This window comes from Laetiporus sulphureus (genome assembly GCF_001632365.1).
Source record: "Laetiporus sulphureus 93-53 unplaced genomic scaffold LAESUscaffold_5, whole genome shotgun sequence".
Taxonomy (NCBI): domain Eukaryota; kingdom Fungi; phylum Basidiomycota; class Agaricomycetes; order Polyporales; family Laetiporaceae; genus Laetiporus; species Laetiporus sulphureus.
This window is the reverse complement of record NW_024468514.1, coordinates 1,150,409-1,175,923: the sequence shown is the minus strand read 5'-3', so window position 1 is coordinate 1,175,923 and position 25,515 is coordinate 1,150,409. Positions and strand designations below refer to the sequence as shown.

At 51.2% G+C, this 25,515-nt stretch overlaps 10 protein-coding genes across 10 annotated transcripts; 5 read left to right on the top strand and 5 right to left on the bottom strand.

Moving 5' to 3' along the window:
• Positions 1-28: 28 nt before the first annotated feature.
• Positions 29-1,014, top strand: LAESUDRAFT_747853 (uncharacterized protein; the record flags this gene model as incomplete). The annotated part of the gene is made up of 3 exons (XM_040911490.1): positions 29-476; positions 500-699; positions 898-1,014. The coding sequence occupies 3 exons, from the start codon at positions 29-31 to the stop codon at positions 1,012-1,014; spliced, it is 765 nt and encodes a 254-aa protein (XP_040768307.1).
• Positions 1,015-1,701: 687 nt separating this feature from the next.
• LAESUDRAFT_645136 (MFS general substrate transporter) lies at positions 1,702-4,618 on the bottom strand (the record flags this gene model as incomplete). The annotated part of the gene is made up of 19 exons (XM_040903901.1): positions 1,702-1,998; positions 2,052-2,086; positions 2,136-2,278; positions 2,352-2,458; positions 2,519-2,608; positions 2,668-2,700; positions 2,749-2,941; positions 3,003-3,080; positions 3,133-3,212; positions 3,271-3,341; positions 3,380-3,402; positions 3,512-3,539; positions 3,605-3,665; positions 3,724-3,794; positions 3,842-3,861; positions 4,006-4,078; positions 4,143-4,221; positions 4,272-4,383; positions 4,461-4,618. 19 exons carry the CDS (start codon positions 4,616-4,618, stop codon positions 1,702-1,704), a joined length of 1,752 nt encoding a protein of 583 aa, XP_040768306.1.
• Positions 4,619-7,473: 2,855 nt separating this feature from the next.
• On the top strand, positions 7,474-8,618 carry LAESUDRAFT_673366 (hemolytic lectin LSLb; the record flags this gene model as incomplete). The annotated part of the gene is made up of 3 exons (XM_040905523.1): positions 7,474-7,754; positions 7,819-8,189; positions 8,251-8,618. 3 exons carry the CDS (start codon positions 7,474-7,476, stop codon positions 8,544-8,546), a joined length of 948 nt encoding a protein of 315 aa, XP_040768305.1. The 3' UTR covers positions 8,547-8,618.
• A 2,219-nt stretch (positions 8,619-10,837) lies between these two features.
• On the bottom strand, positions 10,838-11,439 carry LAESUDRAFT_645149 (uncharacterized protein; the record flags this gene model as incomplete). The annotated part of the gene is made up of 2 exons (XM_040903902.1): positions 10,838-11,162; positions 11,237-11,439. 2 exons carry the CDS (start codon positions 11,437-11,439, stop codon positions 10,838-10,840), a joined length of 528 nt encoding a protein of 175 aa, XP_040768304.1.
• A 935-nt stretch (positions 11,440-12,374) lies between these two features.
• Positions 12,375-14,397, top strand: LAESUDRAFT_430112 (uncharacterized protein). The gene is made up of 15 exons (XM_040902434.1): positions 12,375-12,538; positions 12,597-12,632; positions 12,686-12,698; positions 12,749-12,803; positions 12,855-12,905; positions 12,966-13,210; positions 13,264-13,308; positions 13,362-13,415; positions 13,471-13,530; positions 13,585-13,672; positions 13,719-13,762; positions 13,814-13,842; positions 13,896-13,916; positions 13,972-14,188; positions 14,245-14,397. The coding sequence occupies exons 2-15, from the start codon at positions 12,607-12,609 to the stop codon at positions 14,308-14,310; spliced, it is 1,014 nt and encodes a 337-aa protein (XP_040768303.1). The 5' UTR covers positions 12,375-12,538; positions 12,597-12,606; the 3' UTR covers positions 14,311-14,397.
• Positions 14,398-14,867: 470 nt separating this feature from the next.
• Positions 14,868-15,371, bottom strand: LAESUDRAFT_810156 (uncharacterized protein). The gene is made up of 3 exons (XM_040914194.1): positions 15,317-15,371; positions 15,142-15,262; positions 14,868-15,078 (listed from the first exon to the last, which is right to left on the bottom strand). Exons 2-3 carry the CDS (start codon positions 15,241-15,243, stop codon positions 14,992-14,994), a joined length of 189 nt encoding a protein of 62 aa, XP_040768302.1. The 5' UTR covers positions 15,244-15,262; positions 15,317-15,371; the 3' UTR covers positions 14,868-14,991.
• A 374-nt stretch (positions 15,372-15,745) lies between these two features.
• LAESUDRAFT_721945 (uncharacterized protein) lies at positions 15,746-19,059 on the top strand. The gene is made up of 2 exons (XM_040908101.1): positions 15,746-18,832; positions 18,891-19,059. The coding sequence occupies exon 1, from the start codon at positions 15,771-15,773 to the stop codon at positions 18,684-18,686; it is 2,916 nt and encodes a 971-aa protein (XP_040768301.1). The 5' UTR covers positions 15,746-15,770; the 3' UTR covers positions 18,687-18,832; positions 18,891-19,059.
• Positions 18,864-22,390, bottom strand: LAESUDRAFT_793986 (MFS general substrate transporter; the record flags this gene model as incomplete). Its single annotated transcript, XM_040913945.1, has 19 exons — positions 21,718-22,390; positions 21,536-21,647; positions 21,399-21,477; positions 21,235-21,307; positions 21,142-21,161; positions 21,007-21,077; positions 20,775-20,835; positions 20,534-20,561; positions 20,457-20,475; positions 20,357-20,407; positions 20,221-20,300; positions 20,062-20,139; positions 19,816-20,008; positions 19,716-19,748; positions 19,567-19,656; positions 19,407-19,513; positions 19,215-19,354; positions 19,121-19,155; positions 18,864-19,073 (listed from the first exon to the last, which is right to left on the bottom strand). The coding sequence occupies exons 1-19, from the start codon at positions 21,909-21,911 to the stop codon at positions 18,864-18,866; spliced, it is 1,674 nt and encodes a 557-aa protein (XP_040768300.1). The 5' UTR covers positions 21,912-22,390.
• Positions 22,391-22,485: 95 nt separating this feature from the next.
• On the bottom strand, positions 22,486-23,327 carry LAESUDRAFT_430074 (uncharacterized protein). Its single transcript, XM_040902433.1, has one exon. It carries the CDS (start codon positions 23,229-23,231, stop codon positions 22,776-22,778), a length of 456 nt encoding a protein of 151 aa, XP_040768299.1. The 5' UTR covers positions 23,232-23,327; the 3' UTR covers positions 22,486-22,775.
• A 530-nt stretch (positions 23,328-23,857) lies between these two features.
• LAESUDRAFT_644795 (uncharacterized protein) lies at positions 23,858-25,466 on the top strand (the record flags this gene model as incomplete). Its single annotated transcript, XM_040903879.1, has 4 exons — positions 23,858-23,944; positions 24,085-24,595; positions 24,647-25,325; positions 25,388-25,466. 4 exons carry the CDS (start codon positions 23,858-23,860, stop codon positions 25,464-25,466), a joined length of 1,356 nt encoding a protein of 451 aa, XP_040768298.1.
• Between the last annotated feature and the right edge of the window lie 49 nt (positions 25,467-25,515).

Here is a 25,515-nt window from a genome sequence, read left to right as displayed (position 1 = left end):
TGGAGCCACGAGTGCCGTGCATGTTCCCATGGCCAACTTCTCGGTCAGTCCGAGTCCGACGACGGCCCGTGTAACAGAGAGCCTGCTCAGCCTGCCGCGGCTTTTCGAGATCTATGCGGATGATGGTGCGCTCGCAGTTTCGCTTGAGATGCTTCCGCACATCAGCAAGACGTTTCTCAGCGCAGTCGCGGAGCGTGTGGCGCCTTCGCCCACACCGTCACATACAATGCCCGAGCTGAAGCCTCGGCGCTCCTCGTCACTCACCCTGTTGCACGGACAGGTCACGGGCATGCAGGCGCAAGTGCAAGCACAGAACGTTCCGGAGATGCACGTTCCTCCAGAGGCAGTCACCGCTGCATGTTTAACGTCCCTTACTCGAACTGTACTCGCACGTCTCACGCGTACGGCCCTTCCGCGTATTCCGGGGCTGACCACTGCGAGTACGGCTCAACTGGCAACCGGATCTCAGTTGGCTGGTGAATATCATTGAGACTTTGAGCGTGGAATGGCCACCGCTTACGCGATGGCGCAAATTGGGTAGAAGAAACTGATACAGAAGGCAAGCGAAAGATCCAGGAGGAACAAGAAGCCGTGGGCGAGAGCGGAAGTGTTTCGCATACCGAAAAAGAGAAGAGTGCTGAGAATAAAGATGAAGAGCAGGACGAGAATGAGAAAGATAGTGAACAGCAGATCAGACAGGTAATTGCGCGACTGAGAGGTTGGTCAACGATCATTGGTTATGACTGCAAAATTCGCTATATTTTTACGTTTGCAGTTGTACAAACAGAGGCATGATTTATACGTTGGATGACCGCCTCTATGGTGGAGTTTATCAAGCGCTCATGTAATGCAAACTATCAGTGAAAGAACCGTGCCTGGACCATGTTCCGTTTGCAGTATTCCATCTCAGACAATGACGGACACAGTGGATATGTGCCTTTGACCTGCAAAGCGGGGACCACGAGCAAGGACAGTGCCGCCACCACCTGCGGCCTCTACGCCAAACGCCTGTAGGGCCCCGTATTTCGTAGCCCACAGTACCTGGAAATGGGCCATACGAATTTCGCCGAGCGTGCGATAGATATTAACCGACGCCCTTGAAACGGTAAATCTCGCAGGTTAGCCTTCCATTAGTACATCCTGGCGCGCTGATCAGCCACTTTGACCATTTGGTATACTACCTTGGCTGGCTTTCCTATAGTGAGTGCCGTTCATGTATAGTCAAACTGGGAATGGCTTCGAGCTCATTATTAACATCCGTGGAAGCTTTGTAGATCAACTGCCGACAAACTTGAACAAATAAGCACTCGTACGAAGGAACGTCATGCCATCAGATGAGAGTCGATGCGCGGCGCTTCAATAGATGACGGACATAATACGACTGATAATTGGAACAAGACATAATTGGAACAAGAAAGACCTGACAAGAGCTTAACACCGCACGCGCCATCATAGGAGCTCAAAAAACCCGATAATCAAAAATCGAAGCTCGAGTTGCACGATACGCTCTTCTGAAATTATAAAACAGTCCAATCACGGCTGATCTAGAATTTCAAAGATGATAGGATGACGTTGCAGACGTGCTCACAAGTGTGTGGTGTCTAGATTTCGGCATCACACGTGGTGGCCTTTCATATTATAAGGTTCAGGATACGTGCCCGACCACAAGTTTTGTCCTTGCTTTGGAACAAGCGAGCATCATCATCCGATACGTCCCTCGAAGCTTGAAGGATCGGTATTCAAATCGAATACTTGCGCTGCAATAGGCAGTGCCATCAACGAAAGTCTACACAGCTGTATGAAAGTAGCGCTCACCCTCAAACGTGCACCGTGCAGTTGCAATGCAGGGACTACCAGGAGGAAGAGCGCGGACACGATAGCCGCCTCCACGCCAAACGTCTGCAACGCGCCGCTTCGTTGTGCCCATGGAACTTGAAAATATGCGACGCTGAACCCGCCCGTCGTCCGAGCCCAGTTAATCAATGCGGATATCTCACCCTATTGCCGCTATTGCTTTAGTATTCGAAGCAGATTCACATGGCATGACAAACCTTTCTGGTAGGGAAGCAATCATTACAATACGCATCTACTCTTGTCGTCAATGCCCAGCCAGTGTCGGTCAAAGCAACACTCACAAACTGCAACCGTGCAGATCATAGCTGCAACTTCCGCTATACCCCAGCCCATGACGAGCGCACCTGTACCTAGGTGATTCTGGAAGGTGCCACCTAAAAGGAGAAAACCACAGATATACAATGGTACAGCGACATAGCAGGTCCTATATGTATGGATTCAGGTAATATGAGTGATACGTTTGACGTGGACGGCAGATTATGAAGGACTCTGCGTACCATAATCGCATTTCTGCCTCAAAAACGCCCTTGTTACGTTTGACGCAAACGTTCATGACCCAATCGTTGAAGTATCGACCCAGCACCTCACCGATGAGCACCGCAACCTATAAGTCATCATAAGCAAGACGATACCGGTGAGAGTGCTTTCAAGAAACATGACGCACAACGGGGGTCCCATATGCGCCAGCAATCGCGTATTGACTGAACCCGAGTCCAAACGGCTTCGATTCGCCAAGGAATACAGCGTTCGTGTTCTAATCCCATTGTCAGAAATCTGGATACACACCTGTGGTATGAAAAATGATTCACATACATTGATGCCGACGCTGAACCCGAATACCATGGCCTTATCATGAGTCAGTACAAGGAACGGGACTATGAAATAACAGCTGACCTCAAACAGCAATATGCCCACAAGCTGCGGGCGCCATATGATGTTCAAACAGGCTAGTGCCGCATCGCGCCAACCTGCCCGATGGCGTGCCATTTGAGCGCCCGTTAGGCCTATCAGAGTCTCAATCCTGTATCGCAACCTCGATGCGGGTCGTTTGATTGGGCGGGGATCCGGAAGTGTTCGATCATACAAGCTGTCAGGTCGCAGAGAGTGAGGAGATAACCAGGAAGATTTAGCTGAGCGAGGGCACATACGTCTCTTCGCCGAAGAATAGAATGAAGAGTACAACAACGACACCGTAGATTGAGCCAACGCCGTACGTCCAACGCCAGCTACGAGAGCATCATAACAGGGAGAATCAGCGACACTGGGGCTCGAGCTTACCTTGCGCGCGCAACTAGAAAACCGAAGAGAAAAGGCGACAGAAAGGGAGATATAATGAATTCCGTTGTCCAAATGTTAAGCTGTGTGTCACGAATGAATAATAAAACAAGGAATCAATGATACGGCGCTCATACTGACCTTCCGTGCCTGGAGGTGGAATGGAAACATATCTGTCACGACATAAAGACCCTGAAGCGGCATATGCAAGACTCAGTTCGACGTGAGGATCCAGAAAGTGTTAGATGACTTGCCGTAACCTGTGGACATGTTCTACAGAGCGATCCCGATGGTCAGTTCAAGGATATGAGAAATCACAAAGAATACGTAATAGCATCGTGTGTGATCGAAAGATGGGCCATCTGAAACATTGACGGCTTACCCGAAGAAGGCTGTGAGACAGCGCATGGCTGGAGCAATGAGGCTAGTGAGTTCCGGACCGCGGTTGAGCGCGTGATAGGCACAATGGACCCACCGGTGAAAGTTTTCAAATTGGGTGCGAAGGTGCATCCGACAAGAAAGCCAAGTGCGAGGACCTGCGCAACGAATCCCTCGTTCATTGGCACTTTGGTACGAAAGACTGAAGCAGCTCACTTGAGACCAGAAAAGTACGGGAAGACGCCCATATCGCCGCATTAACATCACAGCGAATATGCCGCCCCATCCTGTCCGACTCAGACGTCAAAAGCGCAGAAATCCAATCAATTCTTACCTAGCAAGAAGATGCTCCAGCTGCACACAAATTGACCGGAAGAATATGTGCGACGATCGATGTCCGAAATTAGTTGGAGTCGATGTCCCAATGATATTGTGGGAACGCCATGGAGAGTCGATTGCATTAGTGAGAGGAAAGTTGATGATGCCCGACAAACGCACTTCGCAGTCAGATCATTAATAACCGTGGTCGTGGTATGATATTGGGCTGCCAAGGCGAAGATTGAAGCGATGCCTGCAATGTGGATGGGCTCAGCGGATGGAAACTGTATGCTTTAAAGACGTGCTTCATGACCCACCTATGCCCGAGTCAAAGTCGGGTACTGCAGCCGCTAAGGTAATAATGAACAACTGCAGGTTCTTCCTCCCATCGGAGCACTTAAAATTCGCTTAGCAAGCTGTCGGAGGTTATGCAATATCCGACGTACATTCTGAGGATCCTCCGGGTCATCCGTAGGTTGTGGCCATAATACCTTGGAACCGTCCGCGGAAAGTTTGAGCTTCTTCGCGATGCGCTCACCAAACTCCACTTTCGCTTCTCTGAAAGTCGAACCCACATGGACATCAGTTTCGGACACCGTACCCGCACGAGTTACAGGGAGGAGAGTAATACGCACTCTGGATCTACAACGAGACGACCAGCATTGTGCTCATGGTACGATAGCAGATCAATGCCAACATTATCTGAGGATCGCTCATACTTGGAGTCCCCATCTTTCTCTATGACATCAACTTCTATGGCAGTATGGGCCTCTGGATCAGCAAGGGAGGACATCGATCGAGGAGTAAGAGCAGTACCCCGTCACGAGCGGAGCAGTTCATCTAGGAAATCCTGGGTGCGGCAAGGGTGTTAACCAGCCGGCACCTTCCCGTCTCATGGGCGCAATGGGAGTGAGAGGCTGGTGAGGCCACAAACGACTGGGGAATACAGTAGTACAGGTGCGTACTTATACGTTTTCTGCCCTTCCGTACTCGCCCGCTCTGTTTCCAGGTACCGCCCTGCGACGCGTTTCAGCCGTCGCTTGGCGCTTGTCCCTCCCGACGCGTTGAGCGCGTTTCACCAGAAGTGCCGTCGGGCGGCCACTTCCAACAGTTCATTGCGCCCGTATTTATGTCAACGGGGAAAGATGGCCCTAGTTCTGCAATTAAGATTCAGAAACGCGGGGTAGCCTAAGCGCGAACTCCCCTCCCACACCAGTGATGTTCGAACGGTCCCAGCCAATGCGCTCCCGTCCTCATGACGAAGTCCCTTGCCCGTTTTAGAAAGCGGGGCATGTCAGGTCGACGCTATCCCAGCTTTACATTTATCAAGGAAGGTGTGGTTCATAGATAAGGCGTTGAAGTGAATTATATCGGCAAAATTGATTCCTTTGTGCATTCAAGTCGACGTGATCATGTCAGGGCGATGCGGTTCATGATCATCTGCGCAGATTTGCATCACATTCTGTGTACAATGAGAACTGGAATCAGGTCGATATATACGTTGACATACGTACCTTCGATTATGGTCGCCCATTAGTGAAGTTCAATGAAAAGCATGAAATTAGTGGCCGATTTGCTCGGGCTGAGCTGCAGTGAGCCGAAAGCAGGCGGCCGGCATTTTCCAGCGAATGGCGAAGTGCGTTGGTGAGGCTCGCCATGGAGCTGGTCCAGGCTCATTAGCATTACTAGCCAATCAAAATTCACGATCAACTCTTACGTCATCGATCAGGCGAGCTGAACTGTGACTACGCACACTCGGTATACAAGCCGCATGCTGATGCCTTTGTGTCAAGTAGAGCGCGCTTTGGTGAGACGAAGATCGACTTGCTTTTTGGTTCATTCACGGCGGCATAGGCAGTCTGGCTACCTCTAGAAGGATATGTTCTCCTACCACTTGAACTTGCAGCGTTTTGCGCTCTGTCGTGGAGGCGTCGCTGTTGTGATTGTTCAGTGTTTCTCAGGAGCAGGGCGCCCACATAGGATTGTCTCTGGCAGACATGATCTCTACCAGAACTTTCTTACCAAAACTCTTCCCACAGCGAGAGGTTTCAAGCCCGACGCCTGAAGCTGCGGTCCTCTCAGACTTACTGGTCAACGATTACGACGTCGGAGGAGTCGTGTCTTATACATTTATAATGCTTTCAATGGAGCATGCTGGATTCTTCACTGCATTACAAAATGCTCACCTCGACTATTTTGTCTCTCGGCGTGACATATACGGAACGCTAGGAATACATGTGGAAGTCTTCCCTGCGGACCGCACCATTACTGCGGTCAAGCACCAATATTCGCTCTTCGCACCAAGCTCTCGATGTTGTCACCAACCTGCAGCCCATCAGCCCAGTTGACGATGATCACTGGAATTGGTACGAGCGTCTTCAGTGTAAGATCTACTTACCGTGACATAGTCCAGCAGCAAATGGTTTTGATCTAGGGCAATAACATCGTGGCATCACGACTCAGCCAGGGTCAGGCTTTCGAGCACGAGCCCGCAAGCCCAGCCAAGGAAGCTCTGAACCCATATGAAGGGCTCGGCGTCTATTGAGCAAGGCCGGAGCTCGCGGCTCCGGGCTTTTTCTGCCACAACGGTAATTGACGCTTCCTGTACCTGCAACGGAGATCAGGCGGCCTCGATTAAGGCCTCTTCGAGGCCGCATAATGTACTTTGGTAGCTCTCGATCCCCCCTTTAATCCTCGCCACGTTGCCGATAGGCCGTATCTCAGCGATGATCTTACTATCCTCGCCATGCTCTGCAAGGTTGCCTCGTGTTATGTGCACTCGACGAATATGGAATCTGAGAAGGTTCGTCCACTTAAGCGGGCCGTAATAGTACTCTTTTCACTCATATGTGACAAGCCCAGCCTGAGCACAGCCGAACTTCGCAGAGGGCTCGGCTTGCCATTCTGGCAAGCCTGAGCCTGCTGCCAGAAGCTGGGCCAAACCTCGGGCTTTCAGACCGCGCTGGGCCCTGAAAATCGCTAAGCTGCTGCTGCTAGGTACGATCCTGCCAGTCTCATAAAATCCACCGCTCATTGTCATTCGCAGGGTTACCGGTTCATGGACTGGAGGCCTGACTTAGGCAGCACGTGCGCGATCTTATAGCAAGAGAATGAAAGCACTGAGTATCCGGAAAGAGCTACATAGCCCGTGCTGCTCAAACATAGCAAAATTTGAATGTATTGCTCCTTGCTCGGGTCCGCCGAGGCGGGTTTAACCCGTCGATCCGTCAGGCCTCCATCGATCCGGTGCACATACGCGCCTTCCTGTAAATAGGCAGCTCATCACCGCGAAGAGGATATTGGTGCATGGCCCTTCAAATATGGACCACCTCGTGCACTACTTCAGCCAGTCGTGTTTCGTCACACGTAAGGAAAGTTCATGGTTCGGAATATTGATATGGAGACACGCATTACTCGCGCGGCCACATGTCCCAATTCAAAAGCATGTTTGTAAAAGAAGATGCCATAAAGACGTTTTCATCCGTGCGGACCTCCTATTCCAACGGCCGTCCAGAAGGTGCAGCCCTGCACGCGTGCCGCTCTTATAACGCATCACTGCACACACTGCCCGTTGTCTCAGTTGCCCATCTCTTCCTCTGTCTCTTGCATCATCAACATCCTAACGTACACGTTACGCTCCCATTCACCATGACCGACATCTACATCCCGCCGGAGGGTCTCTACTTCCGCCTCCTTGGCTTTGCCAGTCGGCAGGTGATCTTCGCGCGCAATTCTCCCTCTCCCGATGTTGGTCTGTCTCCGGTCAACGACCAGGCTACCGACCAGTACTTCTCGTTCATTTACGGCACTGGAGAACGTGCCGATCTCTACGCGATAAAGAGCAAAGCGACGGGGAAGGTGCTCTTCTCGCGTACCCATAAGGAACCGTATGTGGGCCAAATCGATGGCGACGGACGTTATAACGACAAGTAAGTACCCCTGACTGGCTGGCGGATCTCCGGGCTGGCGAATTCATCATTGCTCATTCAACAGCTGGTTCAAGATTGAGCCAGGAAAGACCTATCGCTCTAAATATTTCCGGCTCGTAGCGCCGTCGACTGGCACCGCGCTCGTCTCGCGCACGCATTTGAAACCATACTTCTGGAATCACCCTCAGACTCAAGTCTGCGACGACCAATACTTCACCTTCCTCTTCGAGGATATGAGCATCGATAAGATAGAGTACGACCTCAAGGATGGCAGAATTCTCTCATCGACGCCGAACGTGTTAGCGACCCAAGTTCTCGAGAATTCATCATCTCAGACCCAGGAGATGTCATTTCATTTCTCAGAAACGTTGACGCAGACCAGCACGTTCGATTATACTGCGGGCTTCACCATCGCCGTAGGCACCGCGTTCAAAGGTGCATGTTGCTCGTTGTTGAACATATTGCGATAGGCTGACCATTCGCTGCGTTTTTAAAGCTGGAGTTCCGTTTTTTGCCGAGACCGAGTTCAAAGTCGACATTTCTGTCAACAACGAGTGGAAGTGGGGCGAGGAGAACACCTTCTCCAAGACGTACGCGGCTACGTTCTCTGTCCGAGCAGGCCCTGGAGAGACCGTAAAAGCGGTTTCAACCGTGGACACCGGCACACTCAGTGTGCCATTCACGGCTTACCTCAGCTCTAAGAGTACGGGCTTTGAGGTAACAACCGAGGGCATCTGGCGTGGAGTCTCGAACTGGAACCTTCGCCATGTACTGACTTCGGCAACAGCCTGAGAACCAGTGGCTCTATCAATGTGGCGTGTCGATAGTCAATGATCGCTGTGATGTATTTGTAGTTCGTAGTATGCGATGCGACATTGTTTGGTGAGAGACCTTCGGGTCACAGCACTGACTTATTCCGACGAAGGACGTGTTCTTTCAACACGATTCATCGAATTTTCCGAGTCAGATATACCAGTATTTCCAGCAAGTCATCACTCGAAACAGCTCCCGGTTCTTGAACTTTGACGATCTGGGAAGAGGAGTTTTGTGCATGAGCATGCGTCGACAAGGTCAAGTACGACTCAAGTTCTCAGCGTGGAAGGTGCTGGCATAGCAGACTTTTGAGAACGATTCGGAACAAATGTAACAGACGATACTTCAGCTCCGTGAGCCTTGTACGCACACTAGCACAACTTTGAGTACCCGTGGGATTCAATATATCATGCACGCACCACGATGGAAGCCATGTACGCTCACCATACCCACAGTCCTTTTGGCTAAGTTCCCTCTCCTTCCCGTGCGGTTGGTGTGCCAGAGTTAACGAAATCCGGCTCACGATCAATCCATATCTCAATTCAAAGCTGAGATGGGCGAGCCAAACGTTTCGCGAAGAAGTACTGACCGCAACACACCCCGTGAATGCCTTCCCAGGAGAGATCGTGCACGCGATCGCAACAGTGGCAAAGGATTAAATCGAAGTCCCATTACCGATATACCAGAGCTCGAGTCAAGCTGGAGGCGAAGGGACCATTGCGACGCGTGACCTGCGTCTCACCGTTTCCAACAAGGCAGGTGAGTGTCTCTATATGCCTTGCACCAACGCTGCCTTTATGATGAGTCGGTCGATAGAGCGCGATCTATTGGGACAAATAACGTGAATTTCTCGCCAATATATCGCTGTATGGATTAGGAATCTGTATGTTGTGAAATACATGTTTTAATCCCGGCAGTTGCGAAGTGAGGAGCAGATTGACTCGCGAGCTTGGACAAGTTCTGGTGATTCTGAATTCTCCAACTTAATGTACCTTTTCAGTGAGCGCCATACGAAGCAGACTCTCGTTTGTCATCGCAAAGACGACCTAATTATTTGAATGAATTGAAAAACATCAGGAAAACTCAGATCTGACGTACGATGCTTTGAGCCGCTTGTCGTCATCACAGTCAGTCCGAAAAAGTCTCAGAACCTCCCTGTTTTGGACCTTTTTCCCGACTGAGAGCTTCTTGCCGTGAACTTATTGGCTTGCACAAGCTAAAATCAGCGAGAATAAATCAGGAAGGAGGTTTTCTAGCCATTGGCCAAGCCGATTTGAGTTCTTCTGATGAACTCCCTCGACTCTGACGAGGTAACTTATCCAGCGTCAAAGCTTTTGCACAACAACACCAAACAACCATTGAACTAACAAGTTTGGACCATGCATAAGTCCGTGATGGCCATTCGTCGATGCATTCCCTACCATAGCGCGGTTTCTGCTCGGTTATGATTCTCGCGAGTCTCACGGATGCCATATGGTTCAGTTCCTCTCTGGTGGCAACAACTCTGGTCTGGCTCGTCTACTCGACTGGTCGCTTACACAGTCTTCGATCTATCTGCCAAGTTGGGCTTGGGGAGAGCAAGTACAGGATGGGTAGTGCGCGTGATATCAAAGTCATGCTTATGTGGGCCTCACCCGGGAGCCAGCCTCATCGAGAGAGGACTACGGTGCAGAATTCGCGGATTGGCTCTACGTGTCTGTGGCTGGTCCTGGGCGGGATCACGGGCGCAAGAACCAAGTTGCTTGATGCTCACAACTCGATCCTTGAAGCTTGAAGTTCGCCCTCTACATTCGAAGTGCAACTCTCAACCATTATGGTCTGCGTCTCTCTGAGTCTTGTGGATTCTCGACGGCGCGCTTGTCACCAACATCTGGTTGGAATTGCGGAAGTACCCCGCTGAGAAGTACTGGTTATCTCCGGGTGCTGTTCATTACATTATCCAGCACATGACAGCATTCGTGTTGTCATCGTCGGCTCTCCATCTCTCTTTTCGCAATGGTTACAGCACATCTACGGTTATAATATAGCACTAAGTTGTAGCATCTTGCGCTCTATCTTGAAGAAGTCTTTCTGATGATTAATTGATTATGCAGAGTCGTTGATAGTGATGAATAGCATGGTCGGAACATGCGACATTCTCGGGCGTTTATTACACAAAACGATGCTTACTCGTCTCTCTGTCAATCGGTGAAGGGTACAGAACACTAGGAAGATTGATTCTTACAAGTCGCATAAGGGTGTCCTCCTTCCAGACGGTATCACTGCTCCCGTCAAGCACCAATCACTCTCCGGACCAGACTCTCTATCTTGTCGTCAACCTTCTCTGCCATAGCGTGCAACTTTTCGTCCACTTTGCCGTTCCTTGGGGCAGCGAAGAGAGTCGAGGGCTGCATGTACACGATCTCCGTTCCGCTCCTGTCTGCCTTTTCGACGACTAGCATGCGCGGCGGGACGTGCAGCGTCGTGTACAGCTCCAGCTGCAGCATCGGTTGCGCCATAGTGGGATTTCCCAACGAATATTGGTATGTCTTCAGACCATCGGTGGTCCCAAAGTATGCATTTCGCCACACGTGGAACGGAGACTTCCCAAAGAGACTGCAGGACATATGGTCAATGCACATGTCTCTTGCATGCATGTCGATGAGGGACAGGAGATATTGGGCACGTACACGAAGTCCTTTCCTCCGCTGACTTCCTGGAAACCCCGTTCCAGTTCCTCTCTATTCTTCACTTCCTTAAGAATTTCGAAGAGCTGGGGACCAGCCTTATCGCTGTTGAGCTCCTTGTCGAGACGCGCGACTATCTCGTCCACGGGTACGGATGTCTCGAAGACGATGCGCTTGGCTGAAAATTCCTCGACTGACTTGGACATCGTTTCCGTGTATGATGGTCTAGCGGTTCAGGGCAATGCAGCAGATCGCCGAATGGTTCGGGTCGCTCGGGCCCATTTTTAAGGCGTTCGGTCATCCGTCCTGCTGTTCCGAGATCAATGCGTGGGCATTTGCCCTCCGAGACACCTCTCCAAAGGTCCGCTCGTTCCGTCCATCAGAACATCGTCATTGGTTATTCGCTAAATATTCTGCTTCTGGACCCTATCGGAATGCTAGACAGGAAGATGATGGCTGCTCTTCACTGTTTCGGATCTATCAAGTGTCTGAGTTGTATCAATCCTCCCGGTTGTCAGTCTCGGGGGCCTGCAGCGTTCTACAAAGGTGGTGTTCTTTAGACATACTCCAAAGGAGAGAATCCTACCGCTCATGAGGTCACATATGTGACCAGTTCTATTGAGCGACCAACAGGTTGATGTCGTTTACGACAAGCATTGCCTTAAGCATCTCTGGCGTCACGAGGCTGGTGGCGCGGGCGTGGTGAGGCGTGGTGGCGCTGCAGATTCAATATATTCTCGGCTTGAATCGAAGTCGTCTATGCCGACTGAGACCTGATGGCCGCGGCCATTGTCGAATATCTCAAAACGTGATGCTAACATTCAGCATCAGGTTCTGATGTTGATGCAGCGCAGTCCAGTTCCCATGTCCATGCCCAGTGCAGTTATCAGTGGGTCCTATACGCACATATGGGGCTCTGTGGATTAACTAAGGCCCGCTCTGTCCGCACAGAAGCATCGAATCTTTGCAGAACTGACATCTTCTGACCGGTTATGACATCATTGCCTGTACAAATTTTCGAGTCTATCTCAAACCACATCGATTGGTCTTCGGCAGGCCGAATGAAACGGCGACGGAGTGACTAACCCATCAATGCATCATGTCCAATGTCAAATCATCACATGTTTGAATTGCAGCTAGGTATTATTAGTGTGATTGCCATTCGGCGTTCGCAGAATGTTCATCTCACGCTGTCCGGAAGCTATTTTACAAGGATGTCTCTGCCGTACAAATACGACTTGGCGCATGCTACCCTCAGTCACACATATAGGGCATCGATCGTATAGTTCGTGCTCCACCTTTGAGGTATGTCCTTATGACGAAACCATGCACAAGAAGTACTTGTCTGAGGCAATCATATCAGCTGAACCAGGATGACTTCAGAGACATTCAGCTTGCAGTACGTGTAGCTCAATCATTGGCAGTGTACGATGATACCAAATGTCGTGCCAGAGCAGGTCCACAGGTACGCGTCATTCACTAGAAATTGCGGACACTATGATCATACTGTTCAAGCTCCTCGGCTACTTCCTCAACTGGGCTCTACTCGGAGTATTGCTTACACAAGTCTGTGAGCACTCTTGCACAGCACAGTGCGTTAGCCCCTACTGACGCTTGATAGATCTGTACTATTTGTGGTTTCCCCAGGACAGAAAGGTTATGAAATGTTTGGGTGGGTCATTACGTTCTCCGACGCGATTGCACTCTCGTTGAGACAACATGTTGGAGCTAGTCTATGGCTTGGCAATCTTCGAGACTGTCCAGACATCTCTCACAACTGCTGCGGCATTCGATCAGTACATTTATTCCGACGGGGATACCTCACGGGTTGATACATATCCCTTTACCTGGTTTTCTGTGCCTATTATGGCGGCAATCACTGCCGCAGTAGTGCAAATTTTCTACGCGTGGCGAATATTCATGCTGACCCATTCATCGCGTTCATTGAACTACATTGTACCTGTGGTAGTAGCGATTGTAAGTCATGCTTTCATTTTACAGGATGCACGAAACTTATTTCTGTCGTACAGCTTGCTTTGTTTCAGTTGGGAGCAGGTACTGCAGGTGGAGTCAAAGTTGGTCTATTTTCGATCCCTCAATATTCTCTTGACAGCCAAGGTGTGATAAGATGGGTCAAGCTGGTACTGGCGCGGACTTAGGGCCAGCAGATGCATCTTTGATCGTGAGTACTTTATATCCCATGTCCATGGACTAGTCAGCTCACCCGTACCTCGCAGACCTGGCTTGTCGGCGCCGCTGTCAATGATGTAGTTATTGCAGTGGCAATGACGATCCTCGTGGGTAGCGTTCAACTTGTCGCCTTGAATGTTTGGCTGATTTGCGCATCTCAGCTACTTAGAGCTAAGACAGGGGTAGCCAGAACGGATGCCGTCCTTAGTGGAATCATACGCCTTTCCGTCGAGACAGGCAGTCTCACAGGTCAGCCCTCTGTCAGTAAGCCTTGACCCTGCTGACGTCCATTTAGCCACTTTGGCCATTGTTGGCACTATTTTGGTCAGCTTGCCTTCGGTGAGTGCTGTCCGTTGAACTATGCGGGTATACTACTCACGTCTATGACAGCTCAAGCGAACGTTGCTGTATGAAGGGCCGTAAGTGCCTCAGCTATAAAGGAAAACATCACGATTCTCATCTGGAACCACAGCGCGCCTGTAATCACCAAACTGTAAATCATCCTGAGAATGCCTTCTGAGATCGTTCGTTGCTAATATTCGCGCAAGCTATGCAAATTCACTTTTGGTGAACTTGAATAATCGCGCATTCATACGGAAGGACGTCATGCCATCTGTTGTGGAATCAATTCGCATCGCTCGCCTAGATGCCGGACACAGTGCCACCGTTGATTGGGACACGGAAAATTCAACGAGAACCGATCACGGGTCAAACGTGCGCCGTCAAGGAAGGAGAACAACCGAAGACACGGAACTGAAGCTTGAGGTGCGTTGTACGGCCCTCCTTGAAGTCATATAATGGTCCATTCATGGTCAATTCAGGAATTCAAAGCCGCAACAGGAGGTAGCATGACATTTCAGACGCGCTCACAAGTGTCTGATGTCTGAAATTGGGCGAGACACGCGACGTTGCCCTTGTCGCTATTGTTGAGGTTACATGCCGAAGTAGAACAATCCGCATTGGTCCTCGGGACATGTGAGCGAGCACCTTACCGCGCAATGTTGCTGCCAGGCTGGATCTATTGCACTGAAGTCTTCACAGTATGATATGACAATATGACATGCATGAAGCGATCATGACACGATACGAGGCGCGCTGCAGGACAAATGCACGAGGCGTTACCCTCGGGTTTACGGGTTTTAAACCGAGTACTTGTGCAGCAGTCAGCAGTACTGTCTGCGATAGTGTAAGCAGCTGCGTCGATGGAACACTCACCCTCAGACGTGCACCGTAAACCTGCAACGCAGGAATTACCAGCAGATAGAGTGCCGACACGATAGCACAATCTCTACCTCAAACGTTTGCAATGCGCCATTCCGCTCCGCCCATCGGACCTGGAAATATGCAGCGTTGAACCCGCCCATTGTCAGGGACCAGTTAATCAACGCAAATGTCTCGCCTTGTTACGCCTGCGTTACTCAATCACTCGATGCGAGATCGCATTGCGTACATTTGTGTCTGCTAAGAAAGCAATCATTACAATGTGCATCTGCAGTGACGCCCTGCAGTTGCTATTACATGGAAGAACTTGACCTCAGCATGACGTTCGGAGGTGTTGCAAACGTGCTTCACGACTCATCAATCGCTGAGTCGAAGTCGGGTAGTACAGCTGCCAGAGTAATGAATAGTTGGAGGTCCTTCCTCCCGTCCGACCACTGAATATGTCATCAACATAAAGTTGGAGCATAGGCGTTGTCGAGAAAGGAGGGAAGACGCACGTTCTGAGGGTCCTCCGGGTCATCAGTACGTTGAGGCCACAGCACCTTCGTACCATCCGCGGAAAGTTTGAGCTTCTTCGCGATGCGTTCGCTAAATTCCATTTTCGCTTCCCTTGGAGTCCTTGGAGTCGAGTCTACATAAGATTAGCTTCAGCTCGTTGCCAACCCAGCTCACCAGGAGCGCGTGGTGTTTGTATGAGTTCTTGAAGCAAATCATACGGGCAGAAGCATCTCTTCTGCTTCGTGACACAAGTCCATGTTAGGACAACGTGCCGCGCAGGCTGCTCAATGTGATGAAAAAAGACATGCATCACGTTCCGTATAACAGAAATCATGCAGGAAGGTTGTGTTATGATTTCAACAGATTGTACACACCTCCGATTCAGGGAAGCCTGATCAAGCATCTGCCATTGGTAACATCTTATCTTATCTTGATCGCTACCATCTTATCTAATCGAAAGACCCGTGCGAATACACTGAAGCGCGAATCGTCCGACCTTGCGACCGCCACTATAGAGAAAGAGATTTAAAAGGTGTGTCCAGGAACGTTCTGTCCATTACGTCGTAGAACGACCTTCAAGAAGCTGAAGCACAAATAAATCCCAGTGTGTTACACCCAGTCTCAAAATATGGAAGCAACGGGTATTGATTCTAGCAACGCCAAACATTTGGAGTTGCCATTGAACCTCCTTAACTCGCTCGAGAGCTCCACAGATGCTATTTCCTGGATCAATGAAGTGCTTGAGCCTCGACAAGAAGGCTCTGAGAACGAGGCCGATCTCATCGAACTCGACAAACGCATCTCCAGCCTGACGGGTACACTGGAAATTGCAAGCGAGGATACATCGGCCGAGGTAGAACGATTAATTGACGACATCTCGCGCGGGGCAGCCCGCCTCACATATGATCTACATTTCATGCGGGACGGTGCTCTATCACTGCAGGCAGTCCTACAGAATGTCGAGTCCAAATCGAAAGCGTCTGTTGCAGCAGAGACCAACGCCGCGCTCGATCGGTTGCACTTCCTCGACACAGTAAAGCGGAACATGGAGGCTGCCCGCGAGGTGCTACGCGAAGCAGAAAGCTGGGGCACGCTCGAAAGCGACGTCACCTCCCTTCTTGGCGAGAAGAGCTACGAAAAGGCTGCCGAGAGGCTTTCAGAAGCCAACAAGAGCATGGCCGTGTTTGAGAACACGCCAGAATACGAGAGCCGGCGCACGCTCATGGTCAGTCTACAGAACCAGCTCGAAGCCGCACTCAGCTCGGCGCTTGTAGCCGCAGTGGGCTCGCAGGATGTCGCTGTGTGTCGTAACTACTTTGCGATATTCAGCAATATACAGCGCGAAGCCGAATTCCGTAACTACTACTACGGATCTCGCCGCGCTTCGCTCGTAGAGGCATGGCGAGACGCCCGACTTACCGACTGCGACGGAACAACAGATGGAGGGCAGACGTTTGCATCATTTCTGCCAACTTTCTTTACGTTATCTCTATCTATTCTCCAGATAGAAAGGACTTCAATTCCAGCGATCTTCCCCGACCCGCAACAAACACTCTCAACACTGATCTCGTCCACTCTATCGGCCCTTCAGCCGTCGTTCTCTCAGCGTCTCGCGTCTGTCTCCACATATTACGGCGCCGTAGCCTTGCGGGAGCTCATAGCCGCCTATGGAGCCACACAAGAGTTTGCTGCTGCAGTCGAAAAGATTTTCGAGAAGGTCGGATACTCGGCCATGCACTCTCCAGCTGTGGGAATTGAGAACGACAGCCCGCGAGTGCATCCGCGCCGACGGTCCTCTGCACGCATGTCCATCTCCATCTCTCGTCGTATGTCGGTTCATCGGCTATCCAGCAGTAATATCACCCTCTCGCAGACCTCTAACAGGTCTGGTTCCCCTGGAGCGCTACCGACGCTCGAGTGGGACACGGACCTCTTTGCACCGTTCATAGACTTCCAGGGCGACTATCAATCTCTTGAGCGACGCATGCTCGACGAGGCACTGGCTGCTGCCATGCGAACGACGCTTAAGGCCAGCGGAGGTGCCGACCGTGCACGTGTACTCAGAGAGCGCTCAGTAGACATATTCGGCGCAGCAGAGGAAGCTATCACGCACTGCTCTGTGTTCACGCATGGCTATGGCGCCGAAGGACTTGTTCAGGCCCTTGACTACTTCATTTCAGCGTTCGCGGAGGCTTCCCGCGCAGAGATCACAGCGGAGAAATCCGCCGGCGGTATGTCCGCAAACGAACTCACAGAGGCGAAGTCAGAAGATGATCTAGCTGACTTGGACTACACTGCGGAGGATTGGGCAGAGATCCAATCGCTCCTGCACCTCCTTGAGGCTGTACGTGCTGTGACAGATCGCACTTCAGCATTCGAAGCCAAGTTGCGTGCTTCTCTCGTCCAGATCTCGCAAGCATTTCCAGCAACAAGGGAGGATCCCAGCAATGTCACTGCCTACGGAGAAAACACGACGCGTGGTGCCATGCAATTGCTGATGCAATCGGGTCTTAATTCCGCCGCGCTCCATACATTATTGGACATCGTTGAACCAGAGTCTCAGACGCAGCTAGCACCCAATGTCCCTCCTTCTCCCGACGCACGACGCGGTTCATCCGTGTCTCCGGTGCCATCACACTCATCCCAGCCTCCCGTGCTCGTCGCCGCCAGGATCGCGATGTCGCAACTCGCCCTCACGTGCCAGGTCGCACTGCAAGAGACGATCCTCGGTCCTCTAAACGCCTACCTTGCGTCCTACGCTTCGCTGTCCCTGTGGGTCCAAGATCAACTCTCCAAACGTTCAGCCGGTGCCAGCGCCGGCGGAGCCACGAGTGCCGTGCATGTCCCCACCTTCTCGCTCAGCCCGAGTCCGACGATGGCCCGTGTGGCAGAGGGTCTGCTCAGCCTGCCCCGGCTCTTCGAGGTCTATGCGGATGATGATGCGCTCGCCGTTTCACTTGAGACGCTTCCGCACATCAGCAAGAGGTTTCTCAGCGCAGTCGCGGAGCCTGTCGCGCCTTCGCCCACACCGTCACATACAATGCCCGAGCTGAAGTCTCGGCGTTCCTCGTCACTCGCCCTGTTGCCCGGACAAATTACGGGAATGCAGGCACAGGTGCAAGCACAGAACATTTCGGAGATGCACTTTTCTCCAGAGGCAGTCACCGCTGCATGGTTAACGTCCCTTACTCGGACTCTACTCGCAAATCTCACGCGTACCGTTCTTCCGCGCATCCCGAGGCTGAACACCGCGGGTGCGGCTCAACTGGCAACGGATCTCAGTTGGCTGGCGAACATCGTTGAGGCTCTGAATGTGGAGTGGCCACCGCTTACGCGATGGAGAAAATGGGTAGAAGAAACTGATACAGAAGGCAAGCGGAAGATCCAGGAGGGAGAGGAAGCTATGGGCGAGAGCGGAGATGTTCTGGACGCTGAAAAGGAGAAGAGTGCTGAGAATGAAGAAGAAGAGCAGGACGAAGATGAGAAAGACAGTGAACAGCAGATCAGACAGATAATTGCGCGACTGAGAGGTTGGTCAACGTGATTCAACAATTACTGACTGTGATCGTAAAATTCGCTATACACTTTCGCTTGCAGTGATACATGATGCATACGTTGGATGGCCGCCTCTATGATGGTGGGATCTATCAAGCCCTTATGTAATGCAAACGTTCATTGAGAGAAACGTGCCTGGACCACAATCCGTTTTCAGGATCCCATCTTAGACAATTGTAGGCATAATACTCACCCTGAGATATGTGCCCTTGACCTGCAAAGCGGGGACGACAAGCAGGAACAGTGCCGCAACCACCGCAGCCTCTACGCCAAACGTCTGCAGGGCTCCGTATTTCGTAGCCCACGGGACCTGAAAATAGGCCACACTAAATCCGCCGAGCGTGCGATAGAGATTGACCAACGCAGAGACCTCGCCCTGCCCAGCGGTAAGAGGAAGATCACCCGTACAATGATCAGAAATACCTGTCTATCTGGAAAACAATCGTTGCAGTACGCGTCTGACGCAGAACAAATGTGTGAGCGTTTTGATGTGGACGTCAAATGACTGATAACTCACAAACTGCCACCGTGTTGAATACGACAACACACTGAGCAATCCCCCAGCCGAGTATAAGGCCAGGAATGTTCAGATGCTCCATTGATGCTCCCAAGACGACGAAGCCTACAACATAAAGTACAACTGCAGGGTAGCATGCCCTGCAAGGGGATCAGGTGACGCAAGGGAAAGTATTTTCGTTCGGGCACATACCACAGACGCATCTCGGCCTCGAACACGCCTTTGTTTCGCCGTATGCATACATTCATAATCCAATCGTTGAGATAGTGGCCCATTTGCTCTCCTAGCAAGACGGCAACCTGTAAAAACATTGACTTATGATTAAACAGTAGCATAGACTTGAGAGACGCACAATTGGAGTGGCGTAAGCACCTGCAATGGCGTATTCGCTGAATCCATATCCTTCCGGTGGAGATTCTTTCAGAAACACGGCATTCGTGGTCTGCAATGCATCGACTCTCAACACCAAGAAATCCGAGGAGCGCGAGCATGTATGCTTACATTTGCGCCGACCGTGAAACCGAAGATCGTTGCCTTCACACGAGTCAATGAAGCACTTAGAATTTCGGATGGGAGAAGCCACAGAAAAAGAGGAGCACACCTCAAAGATTAATATGCTCAAAATATGGGGACGCCAAGCCAGGTTCACGCAGGCGAGAATCACTGGCTTCCATGGCGTTCGGAACCGCGACATCCGCCATCCGGTTACCCCCACTAAATTCTGTAGACGAAAGAGCAGTCTAGACGCCGGTCTTGGTAACGGAAGTGGCTCTGGGAGAGCACGGTCATACATCCTGCATAATCATGAATGAGTTTACTCCGGCATTCAGGAAGATATAGGACTGACGTTTCGTCGAGGAAGAAGGTAATCAAGAACACGACGAATGCGCCGTACAATGAACCTGTGCCGTACGTCCAACGCCAGCTGACCACGCACGAGCCAACCAACGAGAGACAATTGTTGTTAGTAAGGCACAGTCAAACGTCGACTCCGCCTGATACCTACTTTGCACGAGCGGCCAGAAATCCCAGTGCAAATGGTGCTAGGAACGGGGAGATGATGAAACCCATTGTCCAGATATTAAGCTACAGCAACGCTAAAGTTGAAGATCGTTAGAGAGATGTTGAAAATTGAGGCTAACCTTCCTGGCCTGCATGTGAAATGGAAACAGGTCGGTGACAACAAAGAGACCCTATCAGAACCATTAGCGGCAGAGCACGCGAGCAGAGGGTACTGCATACCGTCACTTGTGGAGTCGTTCTGGCGTAGATTTTCAGCGCCAGCTGATCGTGCATGTGAGAGAACAATGAAAACATACCCGAAGAACGCTGTCAAGCAACGCATCGCTACGGGGCAACCTTGTTAGTACCCTCATTTGCACATCTTTTGGGGGGGCAGGTAATATAAACGACACGCATCCACGAATGACCAAATGAGCGAGAATTGACCGTGCCCCGTAATCGTGTTCGCCTCTGGAGTTTGATTTATTTGCAAACACGGAGGAATATGATGTCCGGTAGAATGGAAGTGGTCATCGACCAATCAGGAGCGATACTCACCTGTGAATGTCTTCAAGTTCGGGGCGAACGTACATCCAATGAGAAAGCCAAGTGCAAGGACCTGGGAAAAGAGAAGGAGAAGCGCGTCAGGTTCGGAACAGCATACCGAATCGGCGGAGGGAGGAAGAAGATCGTTACGAAATTCGTGCCGAACGAATGCAACCGAAGCCAACACGTGTGTAAAACAGCATCCCGTTGGCGACCGAAACGTAAGCGAGAGTCTGAACATTACCTGCGACCAAAAAAGAACTGGAAGCCGTCCATAACGACGCATCATCATCACTGCAAAGACACTGCCCCATCCTAGAGCACAATGCGCGCATGTAAATTTGGTATGCATTTAGGAAATTGGAGAACAAATCCGCACCGAGAAGAAAGATACTCCAGCTAGCATAATTTGGAACATACGTGGATCAGGTTAGCATCACAGAAAGGGTCAGAGTCAGGACAGGTAGCTCACTTTGATGTCAAGTCGTTGATCACACCGGTCGTGGTGTCAAACCGCTCAGCTAGTTGGAAAAGTGCCGAGATGCCTGTCTCAGAAATTGGCATGCGAGGGGACGTTCATAACGGAGAGGGGAATCTCATCAGAGGCGACACTGGTACAGCACGAGAGAGACATACCAATGGCGGAGTCAAAGTCCGGGACGACTGCTGCAAGCGTGACGATGAAAAGCTGGAAATTCTTGCGTCGATCCGACCACTTTCCATGATGGTTTAATTTCAGCTCTATCACTAGAAAGACGTGGTGAGCTGCTTACGTTCTGCGGATCCTCCGGATCGTCCCTCGGCTGTGGCCACAGGACCTTTGTCCCATCCTTGGACAGTTTGAGACGCTTTGCGATCTCTTCTCCAAATTCTATCTTAGCCTCTCTGCAGGACGGATTAACATCAGACGGCGTTGTCAGCAACGCCATCAGAAAAAGAAATCTACAAGACTCACTCAGCGTCAATCACCAGACGCCCAGCGTTTCGTTCATGATATGTGAAGAGGTCGATTTCAGAATACAAGTCGCACGGCGTGGCATCCTGTTCTCGTACGTTGACCTCCTTGGTATCGAGCTCTTCCTTATCGACGATCTTGACACTGCCAGAACCTGTCGTGGAACGCTGCAGCTCTGGGACCGGAAGGACCATGACGCGTTGAATCGCTGTGATGTTGAGATCACAGAAATTTACAGTTCTGTCAGTGCGAGAGGAATCCCACTGACGCTAGAGGAGGGAGTCGGCATCTTCGCCCATCGGGAGACACCACGTTGATATAGGCTTCGAGCAATGGTGACATGCGTAACAGCTTGCGAACACCTTTGATAGGATGCCGAGCCTGCGGAGGGACATCGTCCCTTACGTGTGGGATCGTCTGCGTTTTGTCGGCTACCCCACAGAGCACAGCTGCTTCTGGACTTCTGCGTAGTGCTCATGTGAGCAGCGTGGGGTCGCAAGAGGGCGGTAGTACAGCTGCCCAGTATCACGCGGAGGCTCTTTATTGATGCGTGTGTGTTTTGTCCAATGATAAGGAGGTAAGAAGCGCAAGGTGAATTTCATCGCATTGGCTTTTCAAATCGTGCTCCTTGCTCTGCTAACAGTGCGTTCAAACTCCAGGGAGTGCAAGGCACAAGCAGTGGGCACGAGCTGAGCTGAGCTGAACCGATCCGAGCCGGATAACTTGCGTCCAATCCAATTAATCTGGAGTCCGATTCCGAGTCCGGCAGTAGGTAGCCGGTGTTTTCCAGCCAATGGCGAAGTGAGTTGTCGCTCCCACAGAGGCTCGCCCCCGAGCCGTTCCGGCCCGATGGAGCTGGTCCAGGCTCGTTAGCGCACAGAAGGGATAACAGTTCCCCCTGGCCAATCAAAATCCACAATTAATTCTTACTACGTTGGCTCGTCTTCGCCTGCTTTGTCGCAGGACGGGTGCAAGAAATACATCCCACACATTCGGCAAAGATGTGCTGAGATGTATGGACGAACATTCTTCCTGATAACCAGATGGGCACAACTTTGTTAGCTCCACCGTCTATGCGGTAACTTCACGGAGACAGAACACCCACAACCCGGAATCTGCCACAGACAGTTTTCCAACACCTTCCGTAGCTGCAGTGATGTTCCGGTCAATACCTGACCTCCTGACCCTGGACGGAGTCGAAGGGTGCCGGGATCTGATCCCGTGGTGACCTGAGATCTGACCATCACAGTTGAATCAATTCTAAGGGTCAGGGCGTGACCAAAATCCGAGCACATGATGACCACGACAACTGCGGATTGTCGCTTGAGAGAAGAGTGGAGCGACGTTAGCTGATTCGTGCGACGGACCCCCAAAGTGATCGTATTTATGCGTTTATTGACTGCGATCCCTTGATCGTTGTGAATCGGTCCGACCTCCCATTGGCGGGGTCTAAATGCAAAGCCAGAGCCCGACAAGAGACTACCGTCCGACTGTCGCGTGTCCACGTAATTCATTGGCGCATCTGGACTAAACACGTCGCATCAAAAAGTGGCAACGGGATCATATACCTTCGCAATACTCATATCATAGAACAGCGTTTCACATGTAGTCTTGCCCCTGCCAATCATCGCTGCATAACTTAAGCTTCCATGAATATATAGTGATAGTAGCCACTATATCCACGATTGTGAGCCCAATGTGAACCTCACCTAAACGGTGTCGTAGTACCTTTGGATGATGGCTTCGACATACATTCGGTTTGGCCTGGGCTACTAATAAAGAGATTGAAAGACCTGTGTGTTCTGCAGCTCACGGCTGCAGAAAACAACCTAGCTGCAGAGGGCTGCCAGAAGTTTGGATGAGAAGTCTCACAACGCTCGGTGAATGCATCGTGGGCTGACCAGAACGGGTCACGATTGGGCACCGCGGCGGACGTCACGTGCGAGTGGCGCCGGGCGTCTAAAGTGGCCTGCCGTGTCCTAGCGACTTTGTCGAGTGCCCGATGTTTTGAACCACCATACAAACTCTTGCCATCCAGTTGTTAGCATCGTACCACCATCACCTGCATCCCATCGCAGCGTGTGCAAAGTTATTTTAGAATTCGCAAGTTCGGGTCGATTACGCGCCAATCAAGATCATCATGCTCAGCAGTCGGAAAGCTTCGTACAAAGTGCCGCCCGCTGTGGTGAGAGATCCATTGATATCGCAAGAGCATCGTAGAAGCAAGGTATGCAGTAGTACTAACTCCCTTATCAAGAGGCTTATGCTTCCTCAATGCAGGCACTTGAAGAGCAGAAACGAGTGAGTGTCAACGCAACGATCCGATTCTTTTCGCTGAGCCATTCGTGCTGTAAATCAATGACATAGAGACGTGCGGAACGTTTCGACTCAAGTCGTCAGCTCGACCTCTTCTCGGATCTCACTCTTGGTCCCTCCGATGATGAGATTGGAGACGAAGACAATGACCAGGACGGGCCTCAGATAGTTCGCGAGGGAGTGGCACAATTTGCAGGGATGCTCGCTCCCTCAGGCGTGGCGACCGATATTGACGTCTCAGAGGCCACCGCCATCTCCAGTGAGTCTGCTGTACCTCCTTCCCAGCCGAGCGATGTGCAGACCAACGCAAAGAAACGTGGCAAGAATAAGCGCAAGGGCAAAGCGGCCGCCGCTGGGGCCAAGGGCAGGAAGCCGAGCAATTGGGCGGACAAGTGCATGTACGCGGAGTTGCTAGAGATGAGTGAAGAGATGAGCGAGGCGTACCCTCTTAGCGATGGCATCCCGGAGAACATCGAAACAGGATGGGTAGTCGTGACACCTGTTCCAGTGGGCAAGCGCTGTCTCGCTATAACGCATCAGATATCTGGGATTGCCGGAGTTGGTAAGCATAGCTCACTCTTTCGATTTGGGATTGATTCCGAATGAATCACAGTTCCGAATGTGACGCTACGTTCTCGGGTGCTCGGCAAGCCGCTCATGGGAGCCTTCCCTTCGCCTCTCCCACCACAAACTATTCTAGATTGCATCCTGGATGAGAACTGGCACAAAAATGGAATTCTTCACGTCCTTGACGTAATCAAGTGGAAAGGCCAAGACGTTGCCGACTGCGAGACCCCTTTCAGGTTCTGGTGGCGAGATACGCGTCTTTCTGAGCTTTCCAGCCATCCACCGCCACCTAGTGCCACAGACGTAGAGCCCACAGTTATGCAAGGCGTTGAGGCGCCATCGTCCTGGTACAAGTTCCCATACCCAACGACATTTTGTCCCGTGCCATACTATACCGATACATCACTCGCCAACCTCGCCGGCGCACTCGTACCTCTTACTAGATCCTCCCGCTTTTTTTCGGTCTCAACCCCCGTGCAGACTGCGGAAGGCACGGCAGCAATGGACCTTGACGGAGCTGTCTCACCACTGGTGCAGCTGGAAGTTACTACTGCAGAGTTGAAGAGCGATGGAATGCTACTATACGTGTCCAAAGCGGCATACGAACCGGGGACGAGTCCGCTTAGCAGTTGGATACCTCTGAAGGCCTATACACCGGATTCACAACAATCTGAAGCCAATGCGCTACCTGTTGCATTGGAAAGTCCGTTAGACGTCTTTGAACGGTAAGCATCTGGATCGATCATCTGATAGTGTAATAGGTCTGATGATGATACTGTACCGGAAGTCTCGTGAGGCGTAGGCTAGTATTGAAGAACGGAGGCAGTGCCCTTGCAACTCCCGAGGTCTCAATGGAGGAGGTGTGAATCGAAGGTCGAGGTGCATCTCTTGCCGTCATGCTATTCATTAATGTAC

Coding starts and splice junctions, on each gene's coding strand:
- LAESUDRAFT_430074 (XM_040902433.1), bottom strand. CDS start 23,231: ATGAATTACGTGGACACGCGACAGTCGGACGGTAGTCTCTTGTCGGGC.
- LAESUDRAFT_721945 (XM_040908101.1), top strand. CDS start 15,771: ATGGAAGCAACGGGTATTGATTCTAGCAACGCCAAACATTTGGAGTTG.
- LAESUDRAFT_810156 (XM_040914194.1), bottom strand. CDS start 15,243: ATGGAATTTAGCGAACGCATCGCGAAGAAGCTCAAACTTTCCGCGGAT. Junction 15,079..15,141: donor ACCCGGAGGACCCTCAGAAC/GTGCGTCTTCCC, acceptor TGACATATTCAG/TGGTCGGACGGGAGGAAGGA.
- LAESUDRAFT_430112 (XM_040902434.1), top strand. CDS start 12,607: ATGACTTCAGAGACATTCAGCTTGCA. Junction 13,531..13,584: donor CAGTGGCAATGACGATCCTC/GTGGGTAGCGTT, acceptor TGCGCATCTCAG/CTACTTAGAGCTAAGACAGG. Junction 13,843..13,895: donor ACGTTGCTGTATGAAGGGCC/GTAAGTGCCTCA, acceptor CTGGAACCACAG/CGCGCCTGTAATCACCAAAC.